The sequence below is a fragment of the Vanellus vanellus genome, assembly GCF_965231255.1.
Source record: "Vanellus vanellus genome assembly, chromosome: 5".
Lineage (NCBI taxonomy): Eukaryota > Metazoa > Chordata > Aves > Charadriiformes > Charadriidae > Vanellus > Vanellus vanellus.
The window spans coordinates 9,197,561-9,221,523 of record NC_138910.1 but is presented as its reverse complement, the minus strand read 5'-3'; the positions used below and the strand labels follow the sequence as shown (position 1 = coordinate 9,221,523).

Here is a 23,963-nt window from a genome sequence, read left to right as displayed (position 1 = left end):
TCTAAGAAGTACTAGATATTCTAGCATCCTTTACTTCCCTTCTGCTGAGGGATCTTAAAGTAAGGGATTTGTACAAGCCTAATGTAGACAAGCTGAGTACAGTATTAAGCAACTACAGAATGTGCACAATATGTGCTATATGCTTTGAAGCAGTTTCTGGTGAGAACAGAAGATCTAGGGATGCAAGCATGTGATGTAGACATGTCAAATTGATGTCTCAGCTACCTCTCCCCCTCCTTCCTACCTGCATTTTTCCATTTCTGGTATACCTTACCACTGTTCATGTGTCGTGCTGTAGCCTGACAAGGAATGAGATTTCTTCCTTCTAGTTCCTTTGGAACTGTTTTATGTCCAGCTTCCATTTTTGCTGTATGTTACACAGCACATGAGCAATTTGTAGTCTATATATAGTATAACTTAATATAATGGTTTGTAGGCCATTATAGTAGTCATAATAAAATGAAGCCAAAGTTTGTAGAGTGTAATATGTAGTATCTATTAGACCAATTCATAAAAACTGAAAATACCCTTATAAGTTTTCAAGCATGAAACCCTTTCTGTTAGCTTACTCAGGTTTAAGAATATCCCTACTTACTCTCTGTTTGAGAACAGATGTTTTCTCCTTTATTCCGTATCAAATAAAAACTGTTCTTCCTTGCTGAGTCTTTCATAACTTTGCCCCTCCCTATTTACAGACTTCTGCTTTCTTTTGTCAATCCCAGTATTTTATCAGAAAAGCAGAATAATTATCCAGAACTGATGCCCACACATTGAATATATCAGCATAGATCTAGTGATATAATTATACTTCAGGAACTCTTCCTGTTGATTTTTCTTTGGAAAGAAGCCCTTTGAGAAATGGAGGAAAAAGTGGCAAGATTTGAACATGGCAGAGACCGTATTGCAAAGGAGAGGCATGAGTCAAAGGTGGGAAATAGTGTAGTGATCTCAAATGCACTTTGTGCATATTTGGGCATTTGTCATTAATCTGAGGAATAGGCTAGTCTGGAAAAAAGAAATCATGTAGCTTCCTCACTGAAGACATTATAGCACTGTCTCATTCATAAATAATTTTTAATGAAAAGACAGTAAGTGTATGTTGACACGTGGAAAAAACAAATTGTAATTTAAATTCACTGAACTGTATTAGCAAAGCAGATCACCTCTACTAGAAGAGTCAAGATTTCCTCCATAAAGGTGAATTAGATTTCAGTTTCTTGAGGAGTTCTCTCAAACTCAAATACTCACTACCTTTGTGATGGTAAACAGCAGGGTATGTTATGTAATCTGTAGCAAATTAACTCCTGATAAACTGGTTTTTAAAATACATACATAAATAATGTTAATCATAGAACTACCATATGCGTATCTTACTGAGGTTCATTAGAAAATATGTAAAAGATTCTAGCACAAGTAGGCTGATGAATGAGATATCAGTCTCTGTCACTTGTATTTGAATCTTTTTAATCATAAAATTGAAGGGTTTCCTAAATTTAGTTCTTCTAATGGGCAGTTGTAAAGCTGTATCACAGATCTGAATCAGCCTCTAGTAGCATTAGTGGATGTAAGAATGCATGTTGGTCTGGTATGCTCATGGTTAGCATTTGTTTGGAGTAGGTCCAGTGAATCTTGTAATTTTTTTTTAATTAAAACACAAGCAACATTTTTAAAAGCTTGTTTACCTCACTTTTTTTATTTTTTTGAAAATACTTTAGCGATCTCTTAACATAACTTCAGTGTTTTCAGTAATGTTAATACTTACTTTTAATGCAAGTTGTGCAAAGTCAAGCCCTTTAAAGTCATGATGTACCACATTTTTGGCCAACCCAAACAATATCAGTTCTGTTCTCTTGTGTTTGCTCTGTGCATTGAATGAAGCAGAAGTATTCTGCCTACTGAAGGAAAAGGAACAAAGGTTGGTCATGATCTATTTACACTTTGTAATGCTCATCTGCATACATTTTAATGTTTTAACTGCAAATAGTCGTCTTCCTAATACGAATTTCTGCAGCCCAAGCAATATCTTCACAATTTTCTGTTGAACTATATACTCTTACTCTTCCAGTATGTAAAAGCAGTTGGCTTTAAGCATTTAAACCCAGCTGTTCTTTCTGACAGTTCACTAGAATTGCTTAAATTGAGACCTTTCTATTACTACCTTGAACAAAGACTTCTAGGAGCCGTGAGGTGTTTATATGAAAAGGATAATAGGTTTGTGTGTGTCAAAATCCAAACTTTATGCTGTAATTTGTGGCAAGTCTGCATGACTTTGTCAAGCACTTTTGTACCAAATGACAAGCTTAAACCTAGTTTATTGATGTAGTTTTGATTTCTCGGAGTATGAAGTGTTCTTAATTCATTATTCCTATGTGTAACATACTGGGACATAGTCAAAATCATTATTCATGTTTTGGGGTTTTTTAATAGGCAAAGCTTTCTGTTGCATATATTATATGCTTTCTCTTAGTTTGATAGGTTTTTCGCTAGAATTGGTGCATGCCTGTATTTCATTAATTACCAAACAGATACGTAAATCTCTTAAGTTCAAGTGCACGTGTAGTCTAATTTTGTAAGTTTACAATTAAATATTTTTTTTTCTTGAATCCCTTTACAGTTTGGGGGATCATAATGCACCCAGATGTGTTGCTGTGTCTTCAGGAATGCTTGTTGAATGCCAAAGTTGAGACACGTTTCTGACTACCTTTAGTAGAATTATATTTGACATGACACATCAAAATAATTTCTGCTGTCAGCTTAGAGTATCTAAATTTACTAAAACATAAATATTTCAAATTTTGCAGAACTCATAGAGTAGAAATTCCAAAAAGGCAGTGCATGTTTTACCTACTTTTGCTTATTTCAGTGGTAGAACAGTTGATAAATTCTTGAGAAGTCTGGACTTAATTCTAATCGCACCTACTGTCTCTGAAAATCTCATGACAAATCTTTGAAAGATATGCTTTTTAATAAACATAAGCATGTGTTTCCTGGCATATTGGGTGCATTTCATATATATGAAACGCTTGCTCCCACTGTTTTTCTCTATTTCTTTGTTTTTTTTGGTCACCATTTATAATCTTTTGGGTTTTATTCCTTTATTGATCTTGAATAGGTTACAAATGGTGTGGGTTTTTATCATGAATCGAATGAGCTCCCAGAGCAGTTCATACACTCAGCGTAGGCGAATGGCTCTAGGAATTGTCATTCTTCTCCTCGTTGACGTGATATGGGTTGCTTCTTCAGAACTCACTTCTGTAAGTATTGTTCCGTGGATCTTAAGGAAAATAAATGCCTGAGGGAAAGATGCAGCAGAAACATAGTCACTCAAACACTCAATGAGTGTTTTTAGTGTAATGTTTAACCACCTTTTCAGGACATGGAAGACGATATCCTTTGGGTTAGTGAACTAACCTGTATCCACTAAAAGTTAGTAACAAGCTCAACTCGGTGACTGTTGCTTTCATGGCAGGTGTTACCAATGACTTTAAAATTAAACAACATAAGCTCATAACTGTGTACTGTAATTAGGGAGTTCGTTGTGCTTGTTGCCATGTTAAAATAATACCCATATTTTTCCCGAGAAGTAGTAAATTAGCTTTGACACTGCAGGCTAGGTGGTATGGTAGAGTAGATGGTAATTCAGAACATCTAGAAGTCTAGGACCAAAGGACTCAAGGTCATGGAGTTAAGCCCTATAATTGCAGACAAGTTTGTCATAATCTAGTTCATATGTTCACTATCTTGAAACTGATCTGCTATTTACTTCTTGTTAATTTTTGGGACTTAAACCAGAGCTTTAGCAATGGAAACTGAGTTTTTAATAAATTCTTGTCAAATTCAGGTTTCTGAATTGTCATAAAGTTACATTCTATACTAGTTTTTGAAACTAAGCATATAAAAATGTTTGTGTTTAAGATGCTCTTATATTAAGAAAACTCTTCCAATGAGCTAGTGGAATCACTATTGATACTGAAATGTTACTTAATCAAAGTAATCTTCTCTAATTTGTGATTAATATGCTATTGTTGATAAAAGTGGCCTTTCATTTAGAAAATATTTGTATGTAAATGTATTTTTCAGTCTTATTTGAGTTCAGTGGCATATCAGTATGCTCCTTGGTTAGACACAATAAATAAGTAGCTGTTTTCCAGTGGCATAGTGTCTTACAAAATGGCTCAGCACTTTCTTATTGGTTTTTAAGATAGCTTGGGTGAGGGTACCCCCAGAATAAGTAAGGCCACTTGAGTCTTTTGGTCATACATGCCAGTACTCATGGCACTGTCATTTTGGGAACCGGACTGTTTTGGACTGTATGCTTAAAACCATTCATCTTGTGAATTCTCACCTAATTGGTAATTTTGGATGCTGCAATTATTTTCTTTCCACAGTATGTTTTTACAAAGTACAACAAACCTTTTTTCAGTACATTTGCAAAAACATCCATGTTTGTTCTATACCTCTTGGGATTTATTGTTTGGAAACCATGGAGGCAACAGTGTACTCGTGGGTTTCGTGGAAGGCATGCAGCTTTTGTAAGTATTTTAACTTTATAAATGTTTCGATATTTGAAGTTTGTGCAGAAAAAAACTTAAAATAGGGACTACAGAAAGGCAAAGTTTATGTATTTGTTAAGTAGTTCTTTCAGAAAAGCAGTTAAACTGAATCACGGCACATGAGGGCACGGCTATCATAATAGTAGTCTTGAGAGGAAGAAAATAAAGGAAAAAAGCAGTATGAAATGCATCAGGAATCATCAGAAATGCTCTGCTGGGCCAGACCATTGTCCTGTCTAGCCTGGTATTTTATCTTGGACGGTTACAGAGGGTAATTCTTTTTGAGAAGAGCTTATCAGAATGGCTGCTGTTGGTTCCCATTTACTTCCCTACCATCTATAACCAATGGAATCAGTATTTGAACTTTGTATTTGATTTTATTACCAACTCTTTTTGTTTCTGGCAGAACTATGAACTGTTTGCTAAGAGGTTGTGAGGTTTTTAAAGTCATTTAGGAAAGGTGGTAGAATTATGGTTTTGTTAATATTGTATTTTTTATAGCCTTTATGCATGAGTGACCTTCTGTTGCCCATTCTAGAACTAGGCATGGTTTGTGCTAGAGTCTAAAATTATTGCCATATTATAGAAACACATACTTTTTTTCCCAAGGAAATTAGAGATGCCCGGAAGAGCGCTTGTTCTGTGCCAGTGTTTCAGAATGCTGAACAGCAGGACTCAGGAAGCAGTAAGGCGTTTGGCCTGATATTAATCTTACATTAAAATAACAGAAAATCTGATCCAAGAACATGCTGTTAATCAACATGTCTTTATAGAAAATAGCTTGTATGAAAGAAACTGATTTCAAGTTTTCTGGATGTACTAGACTTGACTGATAGTGACAGTTGTAGGCGTAACATACTTAAATAACTGAAGTGTTATGTGACATTAAGCCAAATGATTTTTATTAAAAAAACATACCACAAAACAACAACAAAAAAAACCCTAAACCTTTTGTTTTTAAACAAATCTTGTGTTAAAAACATAGAACAATTAGGGTTGGTTGATATCTTGAAACAATTTTTAGTAGATCAGCCTTTAATATCACATGTCTGTGCATAGTATGGCACATGTTAGACTTTATGCTGTTCAGTATCTCATAAGATAATCGGGAAATAAACAGAATTTACAGATTCTTTATTGGCAGTAATGACAAGGATGATGAAGGCACTAAAGGATGATTAGTTGTACAGAGCAATTATACTGATCAAATTTATTGATCTAAGCAGATGAGTAGAATAAGGGGCTACTGCATAGTGTGAATTGTAGTGGATATATTGACCAACTGAATCTCAGGCAGTGCTATTGCAAAGAAAGAGGTAATAAAACCTCATATGAACTGGACAGCAATGAGCAGAAGCGCTGAATCTGTCACGTTTTGTGGCACTCATGACAGCGCTACCAGAATCCCATTTTTTCTTTCTAATCCTATAAAAAGTAACTTTTAAAATAATTTGTAGGAAATAGCCACTACTTTTGATGTTAGCATATTTCAAAAGAACAGTACAGACAGGACTGTAGTGTGCAGTTGGAAAATTCCACCCCCCCAGGAGTTTCGTTAAATATTAAGCTGTATAATTACTACAAGTGTCTGTCTTTGAAATATCTTGTGTTTATTAATCTGGAACAAATTATACATGTATAGATTTTGATTTCAAGAGTGATTGCACGGGTAAACATTCATACCTTACTTTTAAGCCCTCTTCCACATTTGAGGCTTTGCTTAACAGATTTCTTACCAGCATGGTGGAACAGTGAGCTGCAGGTCAGAGAACAGGGGTAGTAGTGCTTGTTAAGATGCAGAAAGGAAGAGGAAAAATGATACTTGACTTTGTCCTAATTTAAGTCTTGTTAAAACTAAGGCAAAGTTCCAGGGTTTTATGCAAAGGAACTTTGCCTCAATAAAATGAGGAAACATTGTTGCTAATACATACACAATAATTTAGTGGAGCATGTCTTGCTGAGACTCAACTTTACAGGTTTTGGCATTCTAACAGCCTGATCCTGCATTGATAACTGGGTAGTTGAATTCAATGGGGTTCTCCAAGAGGTACAAGAAATTACTGAAATTATTTACTGAATTTGTAAGCCCTCTTCTTCATTGGGGAGGAGGGCTGGAGGGAGAGAGGGGATTGTTATAGAATTATGAAAAAAGGCATTAAAAAACTAATTCTCAAAAAATTTCAGTTATTAATAACTCTGCCTTGGTAGGTTATTACATCTAAGGTTCTGTAATTAGTTTGCAGATGCTGAAGGTTATTTTGCTGCTTGTACAACAGATAACACTGTAAACAGTTCTCTGGTAAGTACTTTCATTTGTGAAGGTCAGTGCTTTACAGTAACATGACACCATTATCCTGACTTCCTGTTTTTAAAATATGGCAGTCTTAAGTGTAATAGTTTTTGGCAAAGGAGGTTGGTAACTTATATGTTAATAATATATGCTACAAATAATGGCATTGCTTATTATGAGAAATACAGGTCCTCAGCTCAATGTAACACTTACTTGAATGTTTCTGTAGTAGTTTGAAAGAAATATTTATGACATATGAAGGAAACCTTTACGTATTCAGCTTGGTAGCTGCCAAAGCAAAACATGGAGAGCTAGCGATAAAGCCACACAGTTTTCAAGACTAAAATCTGCAACGGAGTCATTCAGTTAGTCAGCTAGCTTGTGTACCATGATCCTGCATTGCATTTTGAAAGAGAAATGGACTCCTTGCTTCCTTCCAGTGGACAGAGTGACTACTGTCTACTGAATCAAGTGTCAGTACTGGTATTCTGCTGATAAGCTACATTGCAAGATGGCATTTTTGTGGTTATTTTTATCATCCATAAATGATGGTTTGTTATGCTCCTGTTGATCACAGATTGCTGCTTAATCTGCATACTTAAATCAGAGACCACATGCAGAAATGTATCCAAAACACACAATTTTTAAAGTTTGCACCGTCTCTGTAATAGAGTAGGGGAAGGCAATTGAGTGCTGACAAACTACCATATGGGTATTTTATACTGAATAGGGAGTTGAAGAGAGATTTTTTCAGAAGTATTCTTCATTTCTTTCTTTGTGTTGTTTTTTTTTTTTTTTTTTCTCCTGAAACTTTGTCTACATTTAAGAATCAAATCTTCTTAGTCTGCTCAATTCATTAAGATCATCTCACTTCAGAAGCAGGATTCATTGTCACCCTCAGACAGTTTTGCATTTATTTAAACATCCACAAAAATTCTGGTCCTAAATAAGGAGCCTAACGAAAGCGCAGCTACCAGATTTCATTACTCTTACAGTTTATTTATTTAGTTTAAACAAGCAGCTTAAAACTTGTCTTGTTAGAAGTATTTTAAACAATTAAAACTTCTGCTAAGTGCTGTATATATTAAAGTACATTTCCCAAAATTTTTTGACTTTTAGTTCTAGTTCATGAGCCTTTATGGTCATGGGAGGAAAATGAGTATGTATTAATTTTTATGTATTATGTTTCTGGTTTATCATTTGGAGAGAAGCTATAGATCTAATGAAAGGCCTGATTTTGAGTTATTTTTGAATTTTAAATCAGTAGGATTTAAAATCAGATCAGTAGGATCAGTGTTCATGAGGATATATAGAAAAGCACAGTTATTTTGAGTACTTGTTTGGCCAATATTTTTAACATAAAATACATATTATGTATGAACCCTTTTGACAAGCCTATCCACTGTATACAAAACCAGTTTGTTAAATTTGATTCTCTTAATATTCACTGAGCTTTTCTTTAGTTAGCTTTCTAATTCACTATATTAATTCTACTGCTTATAATTTAAATATCCTGCTTAACTGTATTTTTACTTATACTGATTCATTTCAGAGCGAACCTTTATATGTTCCTGTAAAGTTTCATGATTTGCCAACTGAAAAAAATGGCAGTAATAATAGTGATGCAGAGAAAAGTGAGTAAAGACTTTGGAATGCTGAAATGCTAGTTTTTTGGTGAATGAATTACTGTCGTCTTTGTTGGTATAACTGCTGTCATGTTGCAGGACTTGCCTCCCCCCTCTCTTTTTTCTTTTTTTTTTTTTTTTTTTCTTCTTTAAATCTCTTATTGCATGAATTGCAGTCTCATATATTTACTTTCAAGTAGAGAAAACATAGGCCTGTTGTTCAGTTTACCTTTCTTGGTCACTACAGATCCAGCCTATGTTTATCTCAAGGGACCAACTGGGTTCAGTACTTGTGATTCTTTCCTTCTGGGCTTGTATGACCAGCAGCAGTGAGTCAGCCTCTGGAAAAACAAGCTATTGTCCTTTTTAGAGCAGGAGCAAAGCAGTCAAAGTAAGAATTTTAACAGTCTATGTGCATTCTGATTTTATTTAAGCCTCACTATCTTGTGATAGTAGCTGAAATGGGCCTAACTGTCCCAGACAATTTATAGAAAAGTTGACTGTCAAAGAATCCATTTATCTGATCCTCAGCAAAAGAGTCCCTTCTTGTAAAAGGGAAAGTATCTTTGCTAATTTCTAGATGACATGTGCAGAACCACTATGGGTAGGCTCTGCTGTCCTGGGATAACATGCACCAGTCACTTCAGGGTTGTTTGAGCTGTAGCTTTTCCCTTTACTTTTTTAGGAATTTAGGTATTGTTTCGTGTTGAACTAGGCTAATATTTATACGTAGTGTCTAATGTTTTCTTTATACAGGAAACTAATGATATTTACAATACCCTTATAAATAAAATCTGGTCCTGGTTTGCAAGATTAGTTAGAAGGTGGATTTCAAATGAGCAAGTGCCCTTATGATCTCTGCTAAGCTTTGAGGTTTGTTGGATGCTCTCATCCTCTGAATGAAATGCTGTCTGTGCAGTTAGGTATAGTTGTGTGGAGTTTTCAGCTGTTTAACTGTTACATAGTTAAAAGAAAATCTTGCGTGTAATATTTATCAAAACAGAGTAATTCTTACCTTAAAAACTTGTTACCTCGTGGGGATTTTTGTGACAGGGAGGAGGGATGGTGCTTTTCAGTGAGGTTTTTGTGGATGGGCAGCTGTGCTGATTGAAAACAGTAATTGTGCTTTGTCTTATTAGTGACCTATCAAATAGCAAAATACTAGTTTAATAAATAAAAATAATGTCTTCTGTTTGGATAAAACCCTATTATTTGTGAAGTATTGTAATCAATGCCACTAGAACCTCATAGTTTTGTTTGCATGTTGTGTTGGCTTGAAAAGTTTAATGATAATATGCAGCCTTTTTTTCTCTTTTTTTTTTTTTTTTATTTTTTTCTTCTCTTAAGCTCCCAAAAAGCCTCGTGTAAGGTTCAGTAATATTATGGAGATTCGACAACTTCCATCGAGCCACGCATTGGAAGCAAAGTTGTCTCGTATGTCATATCCAACAATTAAGGAGCAGGAATCAATATTAAAAACTGTAGGAAAACTCACTGCGACTCAAGTAGCAAAAATTAGTTTTTTCTTTTGCTTTGTGGTACGTGATCCATTTTCTTCAGAAAACTTAAATATAGATGCAATTAAAACTTGTGTAATAATAGTGAAACAGTATTGATGTGACTTGTATTCTTTATGGCTCATTTCATAAATATATTATAAGAAGTAAAACATTCCTTGTGTTGGACACAAAGGTGCAGCTTCTTAAAGGGAAGGGTAATAAAAAGAGATCCTGGATGTGTAGTTAACTGTAAGGTCAGTTGTAAGATGTGCCATGCTTTTGTCCCATGTTGCCCAATGCTGGGTATGTTTGCTACAGCTAGGTCAGGGATTACATGTATATAGGCCGTTAACAGCTGCAGTAAGAGTGCATGAAATGGGTAAATGTCACTATGAATTCTTTCTGGGCCATCACAGAAAGAGTACCATCTTACACCTCACTGACATTGTGTCCTCCAGGTATATGAAGAGAAGATAGTTAATTGTCATTTAGCACCATTGAGGGCTGCAACATTTACTTATGAATCTGTTGGTTGCTGGTGTTTCTGCACCACGTCTTGGGGAGAGAGGGATAATGGTGGCAGGATTTTCGAGAAACAGTAAAAAATGTAGAGAGCAGATCAGTGGTAGCTTTTCTGGCGGTAGCTTCAGTGATACTGCAGAATATATATGTAGTATATGTAGTGTGGACCCACCACAGCTTTCCCTCAGGAAGCTGTGGTCTTTAAAAATTAAAATAATGATAATAACTTAAAATTGTTAGTACTATCAGTGCATAGACCAGAAAACAGTGATGCAATTTTTCTGTGTGTATATATAAAGAATGTGCACACAGCAGCAAGAGAATAATAATTAATTAATTTGGATGGATGAAATAGCTTTTTTTAAAATTATTTAAAATTCTCTGTCTAAGCATATTTTCATATTTATACACATGAATATTTTCTAGGGTAGAGTTCTTATGTACAAAACAGATTCTGTTTACACTCTTCATGGATGCTGCTACTACTGGCATGTTACATGTATTTCTTCTTGGACAGTATAAGTATTTCCATCTAAGGCTTTAGAGAATGGTAACCTCCCTGAGGATATAACTGAGATCTCATTAATGAGATCTGTATCAAGAAATGATAAAACACTCACTGTTTCTTTTTATACTTATGAAGCAACTCACAACCATGAATCCTTCCAAAATATTTTTTGAGGTATTAAATGTAAGTGGTGCTTATTTTTTTAGGGTAGAGATGTGTGACTTTTTTCAGTACTCTAAAAGAACTTACATTGGACATTAGTCAGCCTAATATCTCTGAAATTTCTTTGCAGCCCTTATGCAGTAATCATCTTGAAGCACTTGCAAAACAAGTTAAAGTACCTTCAGTTACTATAAAATAGTTATTATAATTTCATTTTAATTAATTAATTATGTTTAAATTCTAAAGTATGTTATTTCATTATTAACACGTAGTTGAATGTGTTTGGTTTGGGCCAGTTCTGATTTTGTCTCTGTCTTTTAATGTACCTGCCATTTTAACAGAAGTTAGAAATCTGTTTGAGGTAGTGGTCTTGTTTTGATTTTCTTCTTGGACAAATAGTTGTTTGGTTTTTTTTTTTTTCTTTAAGTTTATCACTGCAATAAAATCCTACTTAAAGTCTGCTGTTGCTATCCATATAATCACAAAATTATTCTTCTTTTACCCCAGTGGTTCTTGGCAAATTTCTCTTACCAAGAAGCTCTGTCAGATACCCAAGTTGCCATAGTTAATATCTTGTCTTCAACCTCTGGTAAGTTTTATTTACACCATCAAATTATAAGGCTGTTTATAACATAAAAATCTTTACAGTGGACTTGTGTAATGATTTACCTGTGGTTTGGGAGGAATCCTAAGGCTTAAAGCCATTGAATATGGGCATTTAAAATTTCATTATGTAATTGCAGGGGTTTAAGCTATCTTCATGATTTCCCTGCTCTTTGCTTTTCAAGTCCGTGCGTGTGTACTTCTATGGTTATGTCTGTGTATTAAAGAGATATATTGGGAGTGTAATAATAGGTTTGACGGAAAGGTGGTGTAACTTTTTATGAAAATAAATACAATTCAGGGTATAGTCTTCTTGCAAATTAATGTGTTGTTTTTTTTTTTTTTAAATGGTTTTAGGGGTAAAGAACTTAGACCACTTAAATATTATGTGTATTACTTGCTTTACAAGTTTTATGAAAGGCTCCAATATGAGCTTTAAAGTATTTAAATCATGTGACAGTCTGTGTTTTGAGGAGTAACTTGTGTTCTCTTATAAAATCACTTTTAAAAGCACAATTATGTGAATTTTTATTTTTTTATTCCCCACTGACTCTTCAGGCTTGTAGCCGTTTATTTTGTACGGTTAGCTTTCTCAAAGTTGAGCATGTGTTTGCTCATCTAAGGATTTACATCACGAGGTGTTAGTTTCATAATAGTTCAGATTAAAATTATGGTTGCTAAAATCAAGTAGTTAAGTTTGTGAAATATAAAGAAGAACATGTCTGTGCAGTTTTCTGAACAAACTAGTAACAAAACTTGAGTGTATAAACTCTTCTTAATTTCTCTTGCAGGGCTTTTTACTTTAATCTTGGCTGCAGTCTTTCCCAGTAACAGTGGAGATAGGTTTACCCTGTCCAAATTATTAGCTGTTATTTTAAGGTAAGATGGTGGGGCTGGAACATTTGATCAAAAAATCCCCGATACAGTGAGAGGATAACTATACCTATTATACCTATGGTATCTGTGACAATGTATGATAGGCTTTACGTTTTTAAAATCCTTGTTTCTTTTTAAATACTTCATATCATGAACAGTTACTGAATCTCATGCTCTTATAGGAAGTTAGATTAATCAGGTTTCTGTTGGAAATATGTGATGTTATTTTCTTGTTGTTTAATTATAATTTCTCCACCTTTGTGTAGATGGGGAAAAAGGAAGAGGCTTGACATTCAGAGTTGTTAGCCTGTTTCATTAAATGCCTGGTGTGTTGTTCAGGGAAGTTAAAAGTGGGGGGTTTGGCTTTGTTGTGGTTTGTTTTTTTGTGTTTTTGTTTGGTTTTTTGTTTGTTTTTTTTTGTTTATTTTATTTTATTTTAAGCTTAGGTTCAGGCCTTAGCAATAGCGAACTCCTTTTGAGTTTGCCAAAAGTGGGGTTTGGTTAACTAAAATTATATAAAGATAGAACTCTGTTTTGATAATTTTCTCCCCCTTGTTTCCTGTCTATTTAAAAACGTTCTTGATTTTTAAGTAGCGTTTTGCATTTCTTTTTTGATAGCATTGGTGGTGTGGTACTTGTTAATCTTTCTGGATCTGAGAAATCTGCTGGAAAAGATACAATAGGTATTTACTTTTTTTTTTATCCTAAGATATGTAGTGATGCGTACCATCTTTTGACAATACCTAGCAGGTCATATAGTAACTCTATATTTCTTACTTGTATAACACTTCGCAATTTAGCTTTTTAGTTTCAACTTCTGAAACAGGACATTTATGATACTTTTTTTCCTCCTGTGTATGTGGGAAAATATTTACATTTTTGAGCTTTCTGCATTTTCCTGTACTATTCATATGGTAATGGATGCTGAAATAACTTGTTCATCTTTGACGGTTTTATAATAGGTGTATGATTAGGAGAGTTGAACCTAGTGTGCATAACATGCTTGGCATGTCTTGAGTGTTGGTTTGTTTCTGTTTTTGTTTGTTTGTGTTTTTTTTTTTTTTTTTATCTTTACAGGTTCCCTTTGGTCTCTTGTAGGAGCAATGCTTTATGCTGTGTACATAGTAATGATAAAAAGGAAAGTGGATAGAGAAGATAAACTTGACATACCAATGTTCTTTGGTAAGACTAAAAATAACTCTATTGAAAGTTTTAACTCATTATGTGATTATATTGTTTGCTTTCAGGCACTGAACTATATATGAGTCGTAAACGGGCTCAGAAAAGCTAAGGAAGTGGAGAAAGCCTGTTGTTCCTGTGGTTAGGAGTACTTTAGAGACTGGTTATGTGAATTGTTTCTTGTTTACAGCCTTAATAATGAAAGGTGACACTACCTGTAGGAATGCAGACAGCTCCTTTGGACTCAATGAAATTTTTTTTTAATTTATTTTAATTTCAAACCTGTAAATATCTGATGTAATTGTTGTTTGTGAATTTCAGGTAAAGTTTCTTGTATTCCTTTTATCTGAAAGATTTAAAATACTGCTTTTTTGGAGCTTTTATGTATGAATGTTGTCAAAATAGTACAGTTTAGCTGTGATTTTAGTTATGTTGAAGGATATTTATTGTGATTTACTTAATACTGTTTTTATACTCAGGTTTTGTAGGGCTGTTTAATCTGTTGCTGCTGTGGCCAGGGTTTTTCCTGCTTCACTATACTGGGTTTGAAGCATTTGAGTTTCCCAATAAACTGATATGGATGTGCATTGTCATTAATGGCCTTATTGGAACAGTTCTGTCAGAGTTCCTCTGGCTGTGGTATGTACTACGTGCTTTGTATCTATTTCACATAAATTGTCTTACCTGTATTCTTATACGTTGAGATGTCAAATGGAAGAGAGACATGCTTCCAATGCCGTACAGCTGTTCAATGAACAATGTCAGTTTCAGTGCTGTATTTTGAATAGGTGTAGCAGTTTGTGAGCTTTTGTCTCAGAACCCTTCTCATTCAGCCTCTCAGCTCTGTGGTAGAGAGGATCCTAAGTTCGTGACAGTACTAAAACAAAAAATATAGGTCGAATTCCATGAAAATGTGAAAACCTGGGTTGTAGGGTTTTTTTGTTGTTTTGGATTTTCAGATCAAGTTTAAAGTTATTTTGGAAATTTAATCATGACATTTTTTGTTTATTGGCAAACTCTTACACCAGTCCTAGTTTTAAATGCATTGCAGCATATCAGCATATGTTCCTTTGTAACTTAATTTGTTTATTGATGGATTATTTTTGTGATGTTAACACCATCCTGTAAGATTAGACTACGGTTCAGTATTGGTGAAAAGGTTAAGTACAATTTCAACATAGGCGAAATAAACTAAAAACAAAACCACAAAAAAACAACAAAAGCCCCCGAACTTGACTCTTGTCCCAAAATCAGGTAATAACATAGGGTTAAGTACATGGCTGTGCACAGACTTTTTTATACGCATACTATTTGTGTAATTAATCAGAATGATAATCTAGTGCGCCATTTCTATTTCCTGTTCCTTTTCCCTAGAATTCTGGACTAGGACTAATTTCAGAGTTTGTGCTAACATGATCCTTTTACCTGTCCGGTGTGCCACTAGTATGGTCGTCTACTCTTTCTTTGGAAGTAAATAATATAAATAAACCCAACCACATACTGCCAACCAAATAACGTAGTGGTAGATGTGATGCTTAATTATTTATTTTTTTAACCTGCTGATAAGTTTTCATTGGATTCTGTATTGTTCATTCATTTACAGTGTTGTGGTGGGCAGGTCAGTTCCAATTCAGAAGCAGTGAGTGTGAAGACACAGAATTATTCTCTTAGGGTATAGAAGGGAATTTAGAATATTGGGAAGAAGTTTGCAAAAATAGAGTATCTAAAATGCTTTGTTTCGATTCTGTTCCTTTTTCATCTGTGTACACTTGTCTGTTTTAAAGACACAGAACCATGCAAAGTGATTACAAATATCCAAAGCAGTTGGTTTTGCTTGGCTGAGAGTCGTATGGGAGGACTTAATGGCTTGGGAGTAGTATTCTAGTTTAGAGAAATACATGCGTGACGTCATGTTCTAGAAAAAGTTTCAAAATGCGTATTCAAATCTTTGTGTTTAAAAGGTGTTAACAAACTTGTGAGGTCAATTAAAATAGCATTTTCTTCAGTGAACCACATTCCCTGAATGTAGTTTCGGTAGTGCTGAATCTTTCTAATTTTTACAGTAAGCAGAACAAGGATTAAGTAGGTAAAAAACAAATTTCAGTATTGTAATCGAACCTGCAGCTACAGGATTTTCCTTCTTTAAAATTAGTTGTGTGCAGAACTAATTACAGTTCCACAAAAGGGCATAGCTTATACTGTTTTCAATACTTGCCAAGGATGAGAAGAATTGACTTTATCTTAAGAAATGAATAAATTTAGATGCCTTTGAAATAAAAGGCTGACTCGGTAGTTGGGCATTACTGATTTGAATTAGGTAGAGGCCCCCTGGTATTTATTCCCTTCATATGGTAGAACAGGCTATTTCATCAATGAGTATTTGCTAACAAGCCTTGCTATGCTTGGTAACTGTTGACTTGGTCAATCATAAAATGGAAATTGCAGTTTTTATATTGGATATTATTTCACTTGGTGTCAAAATGGCTGAGGCTAGTCAAGTTTTATTTATAGAGCCTTAGGTTTATACAAAAATGCTGAAGATCTCAGGAGCTCATTTGTTCTCTTAGTTCTGTCCTACATGTACTTTGAGGTTCTCTGGGTTGTTTTGTTGTTGTTTCTTTTTTTAATTTTTCTTTTTTAATTAACCAGACTGGGCAAACCAGACATAATTGCTATAAGCTGGTATTAAAATGGAAACAAACCAGAGATTTTTCTAGATGGTGACTACATGGAGAGTAGTGAATTTTCCGTCATCTCAAAAGGCTTGCATGGGAATTAAACCTCACTCCAGAAGACATCAATATTCTAGTTAAGAATTTTATGCTGTTCTACAGATTTATGATGGAGTGTGGGTATTGCAATTTTTATTATTAAAACAAACAGTGACTAACAGTTAAGCTTTATTTAAATGTCTTCTGCAGTTTGATGTATTACTTCAGTTGTCTTTTAAATAAGACCTCTGTTGTTATTATTATTTATTATTATACTTCTTTATTATCTTTTAGGGGCTGCTTTCTTACCTCATCACTGATAGGCACGCTTGCGCTAAGCCTTACAATACCTCTGTCCATAATAGCTGATATGTGCATGCAAAAGGTAACGTACTACAAAGTTCTGAGCATTATTAACAGAATTTCTTTGAATTAAATGGCAGTGTTATTCTTAACAATGTATACAATGAACAGTGTTTCACTTTTTTGTCACTTGTCGGTAATTGTTGAACTGCATTGTAATTAATACTCTCTTGATATTGACAGTTATAGTAATTTTACATTTGCAAGCATGCGCTTGCACACTTAAATGCATTTGATTAAGATGCAGCTTGTCTGAAAACCATACAAAGTAATCAGTAATACCTGGTCAAATGCTTTACCTTGAGCAGGCATTTCTCAGAATTAAAGAATAGCTGCAAGTATAGCACACCTTAAAGTAATACATTTACAATTATAGAATTTCTATAGACTGCTTATCTTGAAAATACCCAATTATTGACAAAACCAAAAATCTGCAAGTTTACTACAAAGGCATCCAGCAGCTACAAGGCTTAATTGCACATTATTAGATTCAGGTGCATGTTAGACTTCCATTTAACTGTCTTCCTTTAAGTTAGCCTAGTTTCACTGGTATTGAGGTAATAGCTGTGGAAAATGCCTGTGTGTAAGGAAAGAAAAGAATCTGGTAATAAGAGTTTAGAATAGAAACTATATGAAGTTTAGTTTGTATTACTCTTCAAGCTGTATAGATACTTTTCTCTTCATGCTGGTGGGGTAAAATTCTTAGTTTTAAATATTTAATTATGTATGAACTTCAACTCTAACTTCAATATTTAATCAGTGGCAAGGAATATCAAATTCTTAATTTCCTGTGAATAATGATAATTTAGCATATACTGCAAGCATGCAATTATTGGGGTTTTGTTGTATTTTTTTTCTTTTTTCTTTAAATCAAGCTCACATAACTGTTTCTACTTCCTGAAGGCAGGATCACTTGTTTCTGCTCTGTATTTTGGATTTAAACTATGCCTGGAACATAGCTTAATTTGAGCATGCTCTGAGTCTTGGCTTCCCTGAAGCAAGTGGGGTTCATGCATTATCTGTGGTGGTTCAACTTATGACTTGTTTTCAATTGTTATGTTTGAGTTTTTCTTTCGAGGCTTGTACTTGTTTGTACAAGAAATTAGTCAAGTCTTGCACTTAGAATGTTTCCTGTCAATAAGAAGCTTTACTGTTTACTGTTATCAAAAGTCAAGTGTAAATTCTAATGAGAACCTTTTGACTTCTGAATTTTTCTGGCAGGCATGTAAAAATGGGGGAAAAATACCCCGCACAACTTGTGTTTCACTTAATGTCAGTGTGGATTTTGGAAAATAAAGCAGAAAAATAAAAGGATAAAAATAAAAAAAGGAAAGTCAAGTTGGAAAATGAGAGTCAGACCCTGAGCAAATAATTGTGTAACGAATATGTGAGATACAGTATGTTTCCTATTAGTATTAGTTGAATATTCAAATGTAGAAATAAAGCAGTCATTCCAACAATAACAGAGCATTTGTTGGTAAGATAACTGCATTTGTGTTGCTGTTAAAGTATCTGCAATATACACTTGGGACATAAATTGTAACAGGAAAGTAAATAACTAATGATAGCTATTAAGGAAACATGGAAAAAAAAAATCTGTAGACTTCTTCCCCAGAAATTCACTTTAGTGAGTTGGAATTAGATTTACATGTGAGCTAATGCTGGTAGCAGAAAACAAAATTTTGTATATTTTATATATATATGTCTGTATGTGCAAATGCATTTTTAGAGATGTGTGTGTATGTATAGTTACATATATCAATATAGGAAGAGCTTAGCCTGTCTTCTGAAGCGATTCATCTAAACTTTCTTCTGGAATACATTGAAAAATGGAATATACTTTTTTAATTCTCAGTAAACAACTTCATCTCTAGGCTATTTAATCTGCATAAACACAGCCCAGATCTTTAAAAATTAATTTATTCTTCATGTACTCATGTGATATCGAGGCACTTGAAATAGCAGAAACATCTTTAAGGCTCTGTTGGATGACTTTCAGTTGATGCTGATAACACAAGGGCAAGTTACATTTTTAAGTCATTTTTATAGTTTATTGCTGTTAGAGTTGCTCCAATTTTTGTGTTTGGTATTTATAAACAAACAAAAAAGCCCCACAAATATAGGTAACTAGCAATCTAACTTTCTGTACACCTTGTATTTTCTCTTTTCCTATTTCTTGTCAAATATTCACCTTCCTTTGTTTTCTCAGTTTATGTGCTGGCAACATCTTTCATGATCTGAACCTTCTTGCCTCTTCCATTTCATCCACCATTCTTTTCATTTGCTGCCACTTGGTTCCTTCTGGAGTTTGTGGTCCACGTACTTGCTACCTTCTATTCCTCTAAATTTTTTTTTCTCTGTGTGATGAGGCTGCTTTGTCTTCCTCTGGGCAAATATGGAGCCTCAGTGTCTTCAGGCAGCTGGCCATCAAGTGATGCCTCTTATGTCTTGCTGTATGTGGGAGAGTAATCGTGGAGGGATTGGGGGTTCATTCTCTTATTTTTTGTTCCTTTTCCAATTCATATATGCATCTACATTACTGTTCTTTCTTTCCCTGGCTGTTATATACTTGCTGTTCAAGTTTCTACTTTCCTGTCTGTTTGGTGCTTTCAGCTTGTGGCTGCTTCTTGTATGTTTGAGGGTATGTAAACACTTAGCACCTTCTGACACTGAACTTTTCAGCATGGGGTCATTGGGGGCCAGTAAGACTTGTCTTTGACAACAAAGTAAATGTCTACGGTATCTTCTCTTGCTGTTGGAGGTAAATCCTTTGCCTCTTATGTTTTTTTTTAAAAAAGAATTGCTAGTATTAGAAGCACATATGAGTGATCCTAATTAAAGGCGAACTCCTGTAGACTTTGAGGTTGTTTGTACAAGTGTATTTGTACAAGTATGTCTCTGGCATACAAACATCAAAATATCCGAAGCCAAGACCTATGCTCACTGAAGTCTCAGGTGTCCAAGTTAGCCTGATAGAAATTTAAGCTTCCAACTTCAAGCTTTCTAGTTGGTGCTTCTGGCCAGCCTTGTCTTTTACACCGCGTTTCAGTTTTCTTTAAGGGAATCTACATAAGAATGCCACTGGCGTGGCTAATAATGTAAATAATAATGTAAAGATTGAACTATGAATATATGCAGTCTTCATATGACTGTCAAATGGTATGGTAATTATACAGTATGTGTAATTACTAACTTTCTGGCTATTTAATATCTTGTAATAATCTGACATAAATCAGAATATTAAGAAATTACAACCCAGTTTTAAACAACTATTTAAATATTCCTTTTGGTAATTTATGTGTCTGTGAATTTCTGTTTGAAATAAGTAAGGATATCATAAGGCTCTAACAACTGCAGTTTATTAGTTTTTTGAGACCGAACATCAGTGCTAAGTATCAAAACTGTACCTTTTGGCTCCAGAGTCTTCAACTTTGGAAATTTTCCCCACAAGAGGGAGCCGTGCTCATGGTTCATTGCTTTGTTGGCCCTAAAGGCGTTTCAGAGACTAGTTCTTTTTCTTGCACCCTTGATTTCTATAACCTTCTAAAATGTTAAGTTCTAAACAGTCTCAGATGATCACTGCAGAGTGTAGTAATAGATAGTAGATGGACACAAGTAGTAGTATAGATACAAGTAGAATTTAGTTTAAACTGAGCAAATGTGTCCTGCCTTTTTTTTTTTTTTTTTTTAATGTAAAAGAGAATGATTGTAAACTTTCCATAGCATAGTCTTTCTGGGTGCATGGATTTGACCAGTTACCATTCAGTGCCAGTATATTCATAGTGAATAAAAAGGTGCACAAATCTTTCAGTTGAGTTCTCTTATTCAAAACTTTTGAAGTATCTAAGGGACTCTCATTGGTACCAATCAGACAGCTAAAACTTAAAAATGAGGCTATTTGGAAATAGCAGTCTTCATGCACAGCACAAACAGTACATTCCATTGTACAGAACGGATCAGTGAAGAAAGGTTATTCGTGTATTAGAAGTAGCAGTGGCTATAGAAATTGTACCAAATAACTTATAAAAATAGTTGTAATATTTCACCCAATTTAAAAGAACTGCAACTGAACTCAGACTTATGATAATTACTCCAAATATACAGTATGCCAAATTTTTTTTTTACTGTTGAGTGAATGATGTTTGTGTTTTAATTCTAGGTGCAGTTTTCCTGGTTATTTTTTGCAGGGGCAGTACCTGTATTTTTTTCTTTTTTCATTGCAACTCTCTTATGTCACTATAACAACTGGGATCCAGTGATGGTGGGAATCAGAAGAATTTTTGCCTTTATTTGTAGAAAACACCGAATTCAGAGGTAGGGCAGTCACAAAGTATAATCCTGTCTCTTCTTTAGCCTTTCCAATATCCTGTACTCTTTTTATAAGCCACAGTACTCATACTGTATTTATTTTCATCTAATTTATATTCAGGTGTACTAATTTCTTAATAACAGTAGTTGCCAATCCATTTATTAACCTATGTAATGCTCAGAAAATGGAGAGATATGAAGCCTGTTTATCTTTTAAAAGAAGTTTCCTAGTGGCTGTCACAGGGGTTTTTTTTGCCCTTAATTACGTGTATAATAGTTGCTCTACCCAGAACATGTAGTGAAAATTGTGCAAGCTTGACTATACTAAATGAAGTTACAGGGTCTTTCTATGGTTTTGATGGCTGCAGATCAGCTAGCATACTTAGTACTTACGTTGTCTTCATAACAACCAATTTAATATTACTGTGTAATTTTAAATGAATAACTTTTGTTTCTTTTAAGAATGCCAGAAGAAAGTGAGCAGTGTGAAAGTCTCATTCCTATGCATAGTGTTTCACAAGATGGGGATAGTTGCTGTTCATAGACAAAAGGTATGCTTAATAAACTTCAAACAATAGAGAGAGGTGAGGATTGGTTTTCATGATGGCATTTCTGTTATATAAGCACACATTTTTACAGAGTATGGAGTTAATCTTTTTCTATATTGATGGGTAATAACTTTGAAGATGGCCTTTAAAACTCTTATTATTTGTTACCAAGCATTATTCTCACCTTGATACAGTTCTTGGCAATGGTTTTGAAATGTAAAGTAGTTTTTTACTTAAGAGTATTACAATGTTCATAAAAAAAAAAAAAAAAAAAAAAAAAAATCAGACATGAGTTAATAAACCGGAAGAGGCATACAACTTCTTGATATGGATGATGTGTGTGGAAGAGATCTGAAGTAATTATTTCACTCTTTTTAATGCTGTTGAGGTCTCAGTTTAGGCTACTGCAGTTCATTAAAAACATTGACTGTTTAAGGAAGTTTAAAGGACGTGACCAGACTTTATTATTATTATTTTTAATTAACTTTATTATTAAGGGTCTAGACAATAGAAGGGACTTCTTGGCTTTGTGGTTGACAAGAATTAAGTTGTTAAATTGTATTAAATATTATGGAAAGTATTTCTCATGATAAAAAGATTGGGCAACTAGGGTAGAATAGCTAGGGAGTTTGCAAAATATCCATCCCTAAGAGGAGGTTATGCAAACCTGTAACAGGAACAGGCATTTGGTTTTCAAATAACGTTTGAAGAATTACGTGATAAGTATATCTTTACTTTCCAACGTTGCTTAAATCTAATAAAGATATTAAAAACATTCTAACCAAAACAGTGATTGTGATAACTTGTGTGCTTTAAACTTAAGATATTTTCTTTATTAATAAGATGGAAACAAATACATGTGGAGATTGCTTTTTTTGTAATCTTTAATTATGTAGCCCTGATTTTTTTTTTTTTTTTTTCCTTAGTTTAAAAATGGAATGATGCCCAGCGAAGAGACAATCTTCTGGAAAAGTCCCTAAGGAATCATGTTTCAGTGCCTATTCTGAATTTCTAGTAAAAATTAAGAAGTTTCAGTTCTTTTGAAACTCTAAACTTTTCCTCTTTCTTGCTTTCATCTGGTTTTATAAATGAACAAATTTACTACATGCTTATCACCATAAGGAGTCTTAGTCCATCTGAGCAACCAACCTGCCTTATAACACTGAGCTGGTGAAGTTACTTGACAAAATCAAGAAAACAAATGCTGTTAAATGATTCCTTTCTTTTTTTAACTCACAATTTTGTTAAATGCTGGACAATATTATTTTTAAAAAATACTTTCAAATGAGTTATGTAAATAAGTTTGCAGGTCATCAAGTCTTACAGGCTTTCGGATGAAAAGCTAAATAGATATGTTACCTGTAGTAGGTACAAATTAACTTTTTTATGTTGTATAAACTATTTGCATATTAATAGAAGAAAATAGAAAAATAATTTATTAAGTGTATTCTTGTAATTATTGAGGCAGGATCTTTGTACAGTCCTGGAACACTACATATATATTGTCTTACACCGTTTTGAGAAGCCTTGTAATGGCAATGGGTGCCGATGTTTAAAAATCTTTTGTCATCTAACAGTCTGGAGTGTTTAAAACTTTAGTGGATGGTAAAATATTTCTAATTACAGTACATTTGGGTGTCCATTCTCAAAATCACTGTTTGTTTTAGACAGATTGATTTTGTAACCCTTCCGTATTCCCATTTCTCACATGAAAACTAAATTTGAAAATTTTCATGTGTATAGCTGCCAAGTTATGAAAGACATCAAATTAATTGTGGAAGTCTTCAGTCAATGGGTTGGCACTACCGTAATCTGCTAAACAATCTGAAATTTAAAGGTATTTGCATTGATTTTTTTTTCTCAGTTGCATTAATAAATTTATTATAAAATTGATCATTTTCCTTAACTTGAACTTTCCTGAACTTCCTTCCACTGCAGTGCTTCTGTCCTATTTGATTCTGAAAAGTTAAGAATAACTATTCAGGAATATTTGAAATTAGTCAGTGCCATTTTCCAACTTCTGGCCTTTAAGACACTTCAATTAAAGTTAATTTTGGCTTTTGATGGATTTTATTTTTTTATAATGAATGTAGGATGGATTTTCAGCCAACAGTATTCTCTTCCATGTAACAAGATTATTAGTAGCATACTTCCACTGTCTTTTGACACAGAAGGATGACATAACACAAATGCATTTTCATGTTTTGACACTCAAT

General features: G+C 34.0%; 1 protein-coding gene across 1 annotated transcript; it reads left to right on the top strand.

The window, feature by feature from the left end:
• Window positions 1-3,116: 3,116 nt before the first annotated feature.
• Window positions 3,117-23,634, top strand: SLC35F5 (solute carrier family 35 member F5). Its single transcript, XM_082483287.1, has 14 exons — window positions 3,117-3,254; window positions 4,389-4,532; window positions 6,790-6,852; window positions 8,396-8,477; window positions 9,816-10,006; window positions 11,667-11,748; window positions 12,554-12,641; window positions 13,257-13,321; window positions 13,716-13,820; window positions 14,297-14,456; window positions 16,823-16,913; window positions 21,051-21,205; window positions 21,662-21,750; window positions 22,674-23,634. The coding sequence occupies exons 1-13, from the start codon at window positions 3,120-3,122 to the stop codon at window positions 21,741-21,743; spliced, it is 1,443 nt and encodes a 480-aa protein (XP_082339413.1). The 5' UTR covers window positions 3,117-3,119; the 3' UTR covers window positions 21,744-21,750; window positions 22,674-23,634.
• Window positions 23,635-23,963: the final 329 nt, after the last annotated feature.

What these genes read in the sequence shown, in the direction of transcription:
- SLC35F5 (XM_082483287.1), top strand. Translation starts at nt 3,120, where the DNA reads ATGGTGTGGGTTTTTATCATGAATCGAATGAGCTCCCAGAGCAGTTCA. An exon ending in GTTTTTTCTTTTGCTTTGTG is followed by an intron (nt 10,007 to 11,666) that starts GTACGTGATCCA and finishes CTTTTACCCCAG; the next exon opens with TGGTTCTTGGCAAATTTCTC. An exon ending in TATCTTGTCTTCAACCTCTG is followed by an intron (nt 11,749 to 12,553) that starts GTAAGTTTTATT and finishes TTTCTCTTGCAG; the next exon opens with GGCTTTTTACTTTAATCTTG.